Source organism: Phyllobates terribilis, unplaced genomic scaffold, assembly GCF_046119375.1.
Source record: "Phyllobates terribilis strain yellow unplaced genomic scaffold, ASM4611937v1 Scaffold_5__5_contigs__length_657084704, whole genome shotgun sequence".
In the NCBI taxonomy this organism is placed as follows: domain Eukaryota; kingdom Metazoa; phylum Chordata; class Amphibia; order Anura; family Dendrobatidae; genus Phyllobates; species Phyllobates terribilis.
Window position 1 is genome coordinate 125,302,189 of NW_027362765.1, and position 12,349 is coordinate 125,314,537.

At 44.8% G+C, this 12,349-nt stretch overlaps 1 protein-coding gene across 3 annotated transcripts in view; it reads right to left on the minus strand.

Annotated features, from left to right (window-relative positions):
• The window catches only part of COL20A1 (collagen type XX alpha 1 chain), a 162,247-nt gene that overhangs the window by 107,500 nt on the left and 42,398 nt on the right, over positions 1-12,349 (minus strand). For all 3 annotated transcript variants that reach the window (XM_073682936.1, XM_073682937.1, XM_073682934.1), the window contains exons 3-7: positions 5,747-5,857; positions 5,524-5,667; positions 3,095-3,211; positions 1,936-2,103; positions 1,695-1,850 (exon numbers count right to left, since the gene is read on the minus strand). In XM_073682936.1, the coding sequence (XP_073539037.1) occupies positions 1,695-1,850; positions 1,936-2,103; positions 3,095-3,211; positions 5,524-5,667; positions 5,747-5,857 (696 nt within the window). The remainder of the gene's footprint in view (positions 1-1,694; positions 1,851-1,935; positions 2,104-3,094; positions 3,212-5,523; positions 5,668-5,746; positions 5,858-12,349) is intronic.

The following is a 12,349-nucleotide window of genomic DNA, read 5'->3' on the forward strand; positions in this document are numbered from 1 at the left end:
AATAATGGGCTCCACGTCATCCTCCATACAGAATAATGGGCCCCAAATAGTCCTCCATACAGAATAATGGGCACCACATAGCCCTCTATATAGAATAATGGGCCCCACATTGCCTTTTACAGTACAAGGGGCCCCACATAGTCCTCCATACAGTATAATGGGCCCCTGTAGTCCTCTATACAGAATAATGTCCCCACAAAGTCCTCCATACAGTATAATGGTCCTCACATAGTCCTCTATACAGAATAACCACCCCACATAGTCCTCCATACAGTTTAATGGTCCTCACATAGTCCTCTATACAGAATAACCACCCCACATAGTCCTCCATACAGAATAATGGGCTCCACGTCATCCTCCATACAGAATAATGGGCCCCACATAGTCCTCCATACAGAATAATAGGCGCCACATAGCCCTCTATATAGCATAATGGGCCCCACATTGCCTTTTACAGTATAAGAGGCCCCACATAGTCATCCACACAGTATAATGGGCCCCACATATTCCTCCATACAGAATAATGGCCCCACATAGTCCTTCATACAGAATAATGGGCCCGCATCATCCTCCATACAGAATAATGGGCCCCACATAGTCCTCCATACAGAATAATGGGCGCCACATAGCCCTCTATATAGCATAATGGGCCCCATATTGCCTTTTACAGTATAAGAGGCCCCACATAGTCATCCATACAGTATAATGGGCCCCACATAGTCCTCCATACAGAATAATGGCCCCATATAGTCTTTCATACAGAATAATGGGCCCACATAGCCCTCTATATAGTATAATGGGCCCACATTGCCTTTTACAGTATAATGGGTCCCACATAGTCCTCCATACAGTATAATCAACCTCACATATTCCTCCATACAGAATAATGGCTCAAAATAGTCATCCATACAGTATAATGGGCCCCACATAGTCATCCACACAGTATAATGGGCCCCATATAGTCCTCCATACAGAATAACGGGCCTCACATAGTCCTCCATACTCTAGAATGGGCCCCATAGTAACAAAAAAAAATACTCTCCTCTCCTTGTTCCCCTGCTACACCGGTCTCGGCAGCAGGTGTTCTAAAGCTATTCACTACTCGGCACAGAGGGCATGAAATAGTGATGTCATCGTGCCCGCTGTGCTGAGACATCAGACGCAGAGGGAGGATGATGGGGGAGTGAGCGTCAGCTGACGTTTCCTCTTCCATTATTGGTTTCAACTGTATCGGCATCCAGGATGCCGGGAGGGGGGGCGGTGCCGGCGCCGTGGGCCAAGTATAATCACCCTACGGGCCAGAGTTTAACATGTATGAGCTAAATGAATGACTTTCATGCCCTTAGCAGCAGCAAAATGGTAGACAATTTTTTATGACGATAATTCAGAATGTTGCTTAACTTTGCATTTTAGAAAGCAAATGAGCAATCTTAAAAATCTCTGTGAATATGTTATGTAACCTTTAAAGGAATTGATTTAACCCTTTGCCAATAAATGTGTTTTTTTTCCCAAAACCTTTCCCTTTAAGTTCCATATCACTCTCTTATACCCTGGACCTTTAACTTCTTCTCTACTCCCTACCTATATACCAATACCCACTTTTCACCAGTTATTGTCCCCAAGCACTTGGTCACCATCCTCACATTTTTAAGGGATGCTTTTTATCCTATAGAGTCAAATAAAAGTCACAGTACCAATGCGAATCTTGTCCCGTGAAATGTGGAGGGGGCTGAGTATTCCCCACAGGAAGTTTTTCACAAGTCTGAAGTTTGTACGTCCTACACTCCAAGAACTGTCCACCAGTAAAATGATGTCCCACTCGAGGGTTGTGTCACAGTGGTGCATTGGTGCTGAAGAGAGAGAAGAGGACAATTCATTCAGGAAAAGTAATGACCTCTGATTGACTGTCTAGCGGGCTGTGCAGGCCTTTATCACCTCTTCGTGGAGCACCAGCTGTCCCAGAAACTTCTCTTTCCATCTTGGAGGAAATCTTTTGAGTAGGTTTGGGAACCATAGTCGTACTCGAAGGGTTAGATCTCTTTATGTCGGTACCCTGTGTTTTGGTACTTTGGGTGACTAGTAGGTCACTGACAGTTGCTCTCTCTACAAAGAAAAATAAAGTTGGACTAGACAACATATCTATAGGGTTAAAGCCACCCAATGTCAGTTGGCTAGGGAAATGAAAGAAAGAAACGTGAAGAGGGAAGATAAAGGAGTGAGTAAAAGAGAAGAAGCGGAAACAAGTCAGTGTGTTTAGTAGGAAAAGAAATATAAAAAGAAGAACAAAAACTATTTAAGAAAGAAATAAGCAAAGAGAGGATAGCAGAAGAAAAGAGGTGAGAAGGAGGTAGGAGACAAAAAAGAAAAGGAGGAGACAGAAAAAAAGACAAAAAAAAGAATAAGGAAAAGCAGAAAAAGACAAGAAAAGAAATGGACAGAGGAAAAAAGTCAAGATAAGAAATATGAGATAAGGGGAGAGAGGAAACAAGAGTGGAGGAAAATGGAGAAATGGAAAGGAATAAGACGAGACAAGCAAAGGAAAAGACAAAAGAAATAAGTGGAGAAAATATGGTAAACAGAAGAAAAGGAGGAAAAGTAGAGGACAAGAAAAGAGGAAAGAAAAATACAGTAGAGACAAAAGAAGAGAGGAGGGCAGAGACAAGTGGAGAGATAAGAAAAATAAAGAACAAAGAGAGGAAACAAGAATAAAGCGAAAAAAAGAGAGATGAGCAAATGAGAGGACAAAAGAAAGCAGAAGGAGAGAAGAGAAATTGAAGGATAGAGAATAAAAGAGAGAAAAGGAGAGGACAGAAAAAGAGGAAAGCAAAAGGCAAAAAAAAGAGGGGAAGAGTCGGAAAAAGAAGGAAAGCAGAAGATTGTAGAAGAAACTGGGGAGAAGGGAGATAACAGTAGAGCAAAGGAAAAAAGAGCAGTAAATAAGAAAATATAAGAAAAGAGAAGAAAGGACAAAGGAAAAGGAAGAAAAGGTCATACAAAGAGAGAAGAAGAGAGGAGAGGGAAGAGAAGAGAGGACCGTATAGAAGAGAAGTAAATCAGGAAACCTATTTTTTGACACCCCCTCCACATCCCAGACCTGTCTCAGATGTGCTGCTTTCTACAGGTGGAGGAGAGTTCATCTCAGGAGTCCTCGGAGTTGTAGTTACTTCTGGTTTCTTTTTCTCATTCTTGACTTGAGCTTTCAAATCGTCTACTAAATCAGATAATGGGCAGAGGACCACGATCAGTTGTGACATTTCTCATAAATCCAAACTATTTATACTTTGAACCCTGAGTTAACCATGTTCATGAAATTTCCTCACAGTCTGAAACATGAAACATATCTTTGTACCATGTTAGCCAATAGATAGAAAAATATAAAAAAAAATTGAGAGTCCTCCTTGGGTGATACATTTTAATGGCTAACTGAAAGGATGTTAACAAATAGCAAGCTTTCATCAGAATGAAGAGACCTGGGTAGTCTGGAAAGCTCGGTATTTGTTACCATATTTTCAGTTAGCCAATAAAAGGTATAAAAAAACTGAGGACTTTCAATTTTTAACATTTTTCAGAGTCTCAAAAATGCCTAACAACTTTTTGCAAATCATCTTCATCACTGAAGATTTTTTTTTTACCAGAATTAGAAAATATGGCATCTTACTTTCCAAAACAGTGCCCCACCTGTCAACAGGTTATGTTTGGTATTGCAGCTCAGTTCCTTTCACTTTAAAGGCCCACTCAGATACAATACCACATCTGTGGACAGGTATGGAATAGTTTATGGAAGAAAGTAGCCATGTTTTTTTAATCTTGTACAATTCCTTTCCTAAACTTTTTGAGGTGCATGTACAGTACAGACCAAAAGTTTGGACACACCCTCTCATTTAAAGATTTTTCTGTATTTTCAGGACTATGAAAATTGTACATTCACACTGAAGGCATCAAAACTATGAATTAACACATGTGGAATTATATACTTAACAAAAAAGTGTGAAACAACTGAAAATATGTCTTATATTCTAGGTTCTTCAAAGTAGCCACCTTTTGCTTTGATGACTGCTTTGCACACTCTTGGCATTCTCTTGATGAGCTTCAAGAGGTAGTCACCGGAAATGGTCTTACAACAATCTTGAAGGAGTTCCCAGAGGTGCTTAGCACTTGTTGGCCCTTTTACCTTCACTCTGCGGTCCAGCTCACCCCAAACCATCTCGATTGGGTTCAGGTCTGGTGACTGTGGAGGCCAGGTCATCTGGTGTAGCACCCCATCACTCTCCTTCTTGGTCAAATAGCCCTTACACAGCCTGGAGGTGTGTTTGGGGTCATTGTCCTGTTGAAAAATAAATGATGGTCCAACTAAACGCAAACCGGATGGAATAGCATGCCGCTGCAAGATGCTGTGGTAGCCATGCTGGTTCAGTATGCCTTCAATTTTGAATAAATCCCCAACAGTGTCACCAGCAAAGCACCCCCACACCATCACACCTCCTCCTCCATTCTTCACGGTGGGAACCAGGCATGTAGAGTCCATCCGTTCACCTTTTCTGCGTCGCACAAAGACACGGTGGTTGGAACCAAAAATCTCAAATTTGGACTCATCAGACGAAAGCACAGATTTCCACTGGTCTAATGTCCATTCCTTGTGTTCTTTAGCCCAAACAAGTATCTTCTGCTTGTTGCCTGTCCTTAGCAGTGGTTTCCTAGCAGCTATTTTACCATGAAGGCCTGCTGCACAAAGTCTCCTCTTAACAGTTGTTGTAGAGATATGTCTGCTGCTAGAACTCTGTATGGCATTGACCTGGTCTATACTCTGAGCTGCCGTTAACCTGCGATTTCTGAGCCTGGTGACTCGGATAAACTTATCCTCAGAAGCAGAGGTGACTCTTGGTCTTCCTTTCCTGGGGCGGTCCTCATGTGAGACAGTTTCTTTGTAGCGCTTGATGGTTTTTGCAACTGCACTTGGGGACACTTTCAAAGTTTGCCCAATTTTTCAGACTGACTGACCTTCATTTCTTAAAGTAATGATGGCCACTCGTTTTTCTTTACTTAGCTGCTTTTTTCTTGCCATAATACAAATTCTAACAGTCTATTCAGTAGGACTATCAGCTGTGTATCCACTTGACTTCTGCACAACACAACTGATGGTCCCAACCCCATTTATAAGGCAAGAAATCCCACTTATTAAACCTGACAGGGCACACCTGTGAAGTGAAAACCATTTACGGTGACTACCTCTTGAAGCTCATCAAGAGAATACCAAGAGTGTGCAAAGCAGTCATCAAAGCAAAAGGTGGCTACTTTGAAGAACCTAGAATATAAGACATATTTTCAGTTGTTTCACACTTTTTTGTTAAGTACATAATTCCACGTGTTAATTCATAGTTTTGATGCCTTCAGTGTGAATGTACAATTTTCATAGTCATGAAAATACAGAAAAATCTTTAAATGAGAAGTTGTGTCCAAACTTTTGGTCTGTACTGTATTAATAAAGACAGTGACGATTCTTGAGGGCCTGTGCAGATTACTCACTGACAAATCTCTTTTTGGCTATCAGAGTGTTGTTCTCCCCCTGGATCACATGTATCTGGAGTATATATTCCTTTCCAGGGTCCAGGCCACCTACAGTCACTTTGGGGGTCTTGGTTTTCAGCATTACCTCCTGCTCTGGGTCCCCTGAAATAAAAGACTAGGCCTTAGTCTTGTCGGTTACACATTATGAGGAGAGAAGATCCATCAGTCTTCATAATCTCACCTGTCAGAGGTTTAACTAGGACCTTGTATCCATTGCTAAGTCCTTCTGCCTCCCTCCATTTCATCTGTAGTCTATCCTCGGCAAGAACTGAAAGCCTTAACCGTCCGGAGCCTGAGAGAGGACAAGAAGGGTCTCAACCAGGGCCGGCTCCAGGTTTTTGTGGGCCCTGGGCGAAAGAGTCTCAGTGGGACCCTTTAACACATACCACGATTCATGATGCACAGATACCGCAGAGAAATATATATATAGTACAATGCCAAAGATTTCACTTCTTACATTACATGAGCGATATCTATTGTAAATTCTACAATAGCACAGAAACCGGCGAATCGCTCCACACAGTATACTGACCCCCATAAAATGCTCCATACAGAATACTGGCCCCCATAAAATGCTCCATACAGAATACTGGCCCCCATAAAACGCTCCATACGGAATACTGGCACCCATATAACGCTCCATACAGAATACTGGCCCGCATATAACACTCCATACAGGATACTGGCCCCCATATAACGCTCCATACAGGATACTGGCCCCCATATAACGCTCCATACAGAATACTGGCCCCCATATAACGCTCCATGCAGGCTGTTCCCCCCACATAATGCCTCATGCAGGCTGTTCCCCCCACACAATGCCTCATGCAGGCTGTTCCCCCCACACAATGCCTCATGTAGGCTGTTCCCCCCACCTAATGCCCCACGCACGCTGTTCCCCCCACATAATGCCCCACGCAGGCTGTTCTCCCCACATAATGCCCCACGCAGGCTGTTCCCCCCATATAATGCCCCATGTTGGATGTCACACCCCCCCTCCCTTATAATGCCCCATGCAGGATGTCACCCCCCTCCCTTATAATGCCCCATACAGGATCTCACACACCGCTCTCCCTTATAATGCCCCATGCAGGATGTCACCCCCCCCTCCCTTATAATGCCCCATGCAGGATGTCACACCTCCCTCCCTTATAATGCCCCATGCAGGATGTCACCCCCCCTCCCTTATAATGCCCCATGCAGGATGTCACACCCCCCCTCCCTTATAATGCCCCATGCAGGATGTCACACCTCCCTCCCTTATAATGCCCCATGCAGGATGTCACACCCCCTCCTCCCTTATAATGCTTCATGCAGGATGTCACACCTCCCTCCCTTATAATGCCCTATGCAGGATGTCACATCCCCCTCCCTTATAATGCCTCATGCAGGATGCCACACACCCCCTCCCTTATAATGCCCCATGCAGGATGTCACACCCCCCCTCCCTTATAATGCCCCATGCAGGATGCCACACACCCCCTCCCTTATAATGCCCCATGCAGGATGTCACCCCCCTCCCTTATAATGCTCCATGCAGAATGTCACACCTCCCTCCCTTATAATGCCCCATGCAGGATGTCACACCCCCCATCCCTTATAATGCTCTATGCAGGATGTCACACACACCTCCTCCCTTATAATGCCCTATGCAGGATGTCACCCTCCTCCTCCCTTATAATGCCCCATGCAGGATGTCACACACCCCCTCCCTCCCTTATAATGCCCCATGCAGGATGTCACACCCCCCCCACCATATAATGCCACATGCAGGATGTCACACACAAACCCCCACCCCACCATATAATGCCCCATGCCTCCATACAATAAAAAAAAAAATCAAATACTCACCTCACTTCTCACCTGCTGCCGCTGCTCTGGACTCCTCAGCGTCGCGGTGTCTTCCAGCTCTGTGCTGTGACGGCTCAGGAGAGAGTGCGGTGGAAACACGTCATCGCGCCCTCTGACCTTAGATGTCACTGTGCAGCAGCCACGGAAGAGACTGGACCTGCTGCGGAGGCACGGGGAGAGTTAAGTATTGCACAGGGTGCCGGGGCCCTGAGCAAGCGGGGGGGGAGCAGGAACTGGCACCGCTCTCCTCCACTCACGGGTCCCATAGTGCGGCGGGGTGCCCGATGGCGAGTGGGCCCCCCCGCCTGCTCAGGGCCCCGGCGATTGCCCGGGTGCACCGGGTGCTGACGCCGCCCTGGTCTCAACAGTGCCCGAAGCTTAAAGAGTAATCGTTATTTTAATTTTTATTTTATAACTCAACAGTACACATGAAAATAAGTAACTTCGTAATATATATTATCAGAGAAATCTTCTTTCTCCTCAGGGATTCATAGATTACTCTTAACTCAAAGGCAAAAGCTGTAAAATCTGTTTTCAGTGAAGAAAGATTTTCCCATTACTAAGATAGGAGATGACAGCTGGTGCTCATAAAGTTCTATGAAAAGGGAAGGGGAAAGGAGGAGGAAGGAGCTAGAAATAGATAATCTGCTGCAAGTCCTCCTGAAAAAACTGTTATAATTTAAATGTATGTGACTCGCCCCCTGGGCCGTGGGGCACGCGGAACCGGGCAATAGGGAGACGCTGGGAGTAGTAGTGGCGGCCCGGTCCCACTGGCTCAGGGTGGTCAGACCAATGGTAGTCTGCTACTGTACTTTAGATAATGTCCGACTACGCCACCCGTGGATTGCGGTTATTAGGAACCGCCGCTGCATGCAGACCGCTGGGGCTGATGAGGTGTGCAGCTGGGGTAGTGTGACTCCCCACGGGAAGAGTGCGGCCCCAGGGCAGTGTAGTGGATGGTGAGAGTGATGGTGATGAGAGTCCCAGTACCGGTAGTGCTGGAGGAGCGAAAGAGCACACAGACAACGTACTGCAGTCCAGGGTCTTTACTCACGGTGAATATCCAAGTCACTTCTGCAGGGAATGACTGCCCGAGCCGTGCTGCGTCCACCAGGTGAGGGGCTCGGTCAACTCCCAGGCAGTTCAGGAGCATGGCACAGGACCCCCTTTAATCCTTTCTCTGGCCTGCCTCACCAGTGACCCACTTTTGTCCAGCTGCCGCGGACTTGTGCGGGTAAACGTGGGCCCCGTCCTCCGCTGTCCTATATGGTGCCTTCCTAGCAGGTTTGATGAGGTGTCGCACCAATAAATGATCACGACGACCGGTCTTTGGCTGAGGGTAGTTTCTCCTCCACCAACTTGGGATCCGGTACCCTTAATCTGCCTGACCCTTCACCCTGGATTCTCGTGGGTTCTTAGGGTCCCTTCCACCTTCTTGTTCCTGAGCCCTTCTGTTTCTCTCTCTCTTCTCCTTCTTTCCTGTTCTGTCTTCTCCTCCTTCCCTTGGCCTCTTCTCCAGGCCCACTTCTCCTTCTCCTCTCAGGCCCCGGCCTCTTCTCTAGGCCTGCCTCTGGAGCAGCACTCAGCCTGAGCTGCTGCTCCCTGTCAGCTCTCCTCTCCTCACAGACTGAACCCAGATCTAAGATGGTGCCCACCTTATATACCTCCCTCTGACCATGAGCCCAGGTGACCAGCAACCAATGAGCTCCTATCTACGCTCAGGAACCAACCCCTATCTGCCCCTACAGCACTGGGTGTTCCACCCCTCCCTCCCCACTCCAGCAGGGACATAGTCGGTCGTGCCTGCACTTCTGTCTAGTGGGAGCACCGTTGAGCTGTCCCTCGGAAATAGGGTGTGTGTGCTGTATGCAGCTAACTGAGCCCTGGTCCATACTCCATCCTTACCCGGGAGTGGAATATCACAACTCTGGACTGAGGTGCAATATCCCTGTAGCGGCCGAACCCTCGGGGCGCTACATATGGCAAAAGTTAAAGTGTAACTGTCATTTCAGTAGGACTTGCAGCAGCATGTCTGTGTCCGACTCTAGCTCCTTCCTCCTCCCCTTCCCCTCTCCATAGAATGTTATATGCACCAACTGTCATCTCTTAACTCAGTAATGTGATAATCTGTTTTGACTGAATACAGATTTTACCCATGAATTGAGAGTGGAAACTCAATCCAGGAGGAGAAAAAAAGAGATTTCTCTGATAAGATATATTACAAAGTTGCTTACTTTCATGTATACTATGGATTTATTAAATAAAAATGAAAACGAAGGTTATTTTTAAACCCCTTTAAAGCCTGGGGCGTATTAGTATGCCCCAGGCCATCATCCCCGGTTCAGTGAGGGCTCTGGCGGTAAGCCCGCACTGAACCGAGCACATGTCAGCTGATTATTACAGCTGACATGTGCCTGCAAAAGCTGCGGGTGGAATCGCGATCCACCCGCAGCTGTTAACCAGTTAAAGGCCGCTGTCAATCTCTGACAGCGGCATTTAACAGCGCCGCGCCGGAAGAGCGTCACTTACCACGCCCATCGGTGACCCCGTCACGGTTGTCATGTAATGATTGCTATGAGCGCCACCTAGTGGTCGGCACTCATAGCACAGGAGCATTTCTGCTACATAGAGGTGATCTGCTCATCACCTCTATGTAGCAGAGGCGATCGGACAGTTGCTGCTTCTAGTCTCCTATGGAGACTATAGAAGAAAGCAAAAAATGTAAAAAAATGTTTTTAAAAATGTTTAAAAAATTAAAAAAATTATAAAAGTTCAAATCACCCCCCTTTCGCCCCATTCAAAATAAAATAATAAAAAAATAAACCCCACATACACATATTTGGTGTCGCCGCGTTCAGAATCGCCCAATCTATCAATATAAAAAAATAATTAATCCGAACGGTAAACGGCATAACGAGAAAAAAATTCTAAATGCCAGAATTAAGTTTTTTGGTCACCGCAACATTGCAATAAAATGCAATAATGGGCGATCAAAACATCGGATCTACCCCAAAATGGTATCAATAAAAACATCAGCTCAGCGCCAAAAAATAAGCCCTCACCCGGGCACAGATCCTGAAAAATGGAGACGCTACGGGTCTCGGAAAATGGCGCCATTTTTTTTTTTTTTTGCAAACTTTGGATTTTTTTTCACTACTTAAATAAAAAAGAATAAAAAAGAACCTATACATGTTTAGTATCTACGAACTCGTAATGACCTGGAGAATAAGAATGGCAGGTCAGTTTTAGCATTTAGTGAACGTGGTAAAAAAAAAAAAAACATCTGTGGTACTGCACTTTTTTTGCAATTTCACCGCACTTGGAATTTTTTTCCTGTTTTCCCGTACATGATATGGTAAATCCAGTAATGTCATTCAAAAGTACAAAAATAAGCCCTCACACAGCCATATTGACCAAAAAATAAAAAAAGTTATGGCTCTGGAAACAAGGGGAGCAAAAAACGAAAATGCAAAAACGGAAAATCCCAGGGTCCTTAAGGGGTTAAATGGGAGTCTAGAATCCTGAATTATTAAGTAAGAACCCCAATTCAGAACCTTTATCTAATAGTTGGAGTAGAATGCGGCAACAAATATTGTCTCGAACTCTGGAGGACCCAACATGTTTCTCTATTACACTGACAGTCCATTGGTATTAATAAAAACCGTGTAATGCTTCATTTCACCTGTGGAGGTGCTGCAGAGAAATTGAACATTTGCTGTTGGGTTTTCGCAAAGTTCACAGTTGATCACCATGGGCTTCAGCATCATGATCAGCTTATACCTTTTATTTACTGTCTACTCGATACAGGAATATGTAACAGGGCCCCACCAGGGGTTTAGCAATAGGGGGTGCAGTGGTCTACTTGCGACATAAGTATGATAAATAACATGTGGTGGGGCTTAGAGTTGTACCTCGTATCCCTATTTACCACGGGCCTTTATAATACCGGTGTCCAGGGCTTTGGGTCTTGGTGCGACTACTACCTCTGCACCCCCAGATCTCAAACTGCACAAGAACCCTGTTTTCTACCTAGAAGTGAGATTTATGTCATGGTGACACCTAGTGGCTATTCTGAAGATTTCATCTTTACCCAAGAAACTTTAAACTTCTTGTCTGTTTTTTAACACATTATTCTACTAATTGATTATACAACAGGGTGGATCTCCCATGTTTTAGGCAAAGTATAGACAGGCTACAAAAAATATTTGTGTCACTGGAGGACCAGGTACATTCATGTGTTTCACAAACAGTCCACTGATTTTTAATGGCATGATGTAATACTTAATTTTCCCTGTAGAGGCGCTGCAGGAAAATGAAACTTTTTGATCAGCATCCACAGGGCACCTTATGATCAGTTTTACAGTTTTAGGGACTCATAATAAAAAGGCATTGAACAAAGTGGAGAACCATTTAAAACCAATCAACCTGCAACTTTATATGTTTGTTAGACATATGTTAGTAGACAGCTGAAGCATTCAATTTCCTGCAGCGCCTCCACAGGTGAAATAAAGTGTTACATGATGTTCATTAAAATCAGTAGAATTTCTGTGCAATGTACAGGTATATTGGATTCTTCGACGTGAGATCTGCTCTTTGTAACATCTCTCCAGCTAAAGTTTGAGAGTCAGACACAGGGATCCCCTCTTCTCTATTTTCTTGTTAGAATTTACTAATGCAGTCAAGAAGTATTCAATTTACCACCACTAGAGACATGAAATATTACATGGTGCCCATAAAAATGAATATGAGCTCCCTGGCCCCCAGCAATCAGCTGTAATCTGTCACTAACTTATCATTTCACCTGCAGCACCTCCACAGGAGAAATAGAGTATTGCATGGTGCCCATTAAAATCATTAGGATTTCTGTGTATTGTACAGACATGCCGCGTTTTAACCTCTCTCTAGCTAATAGGGATCTAAGCAGAAAACCACT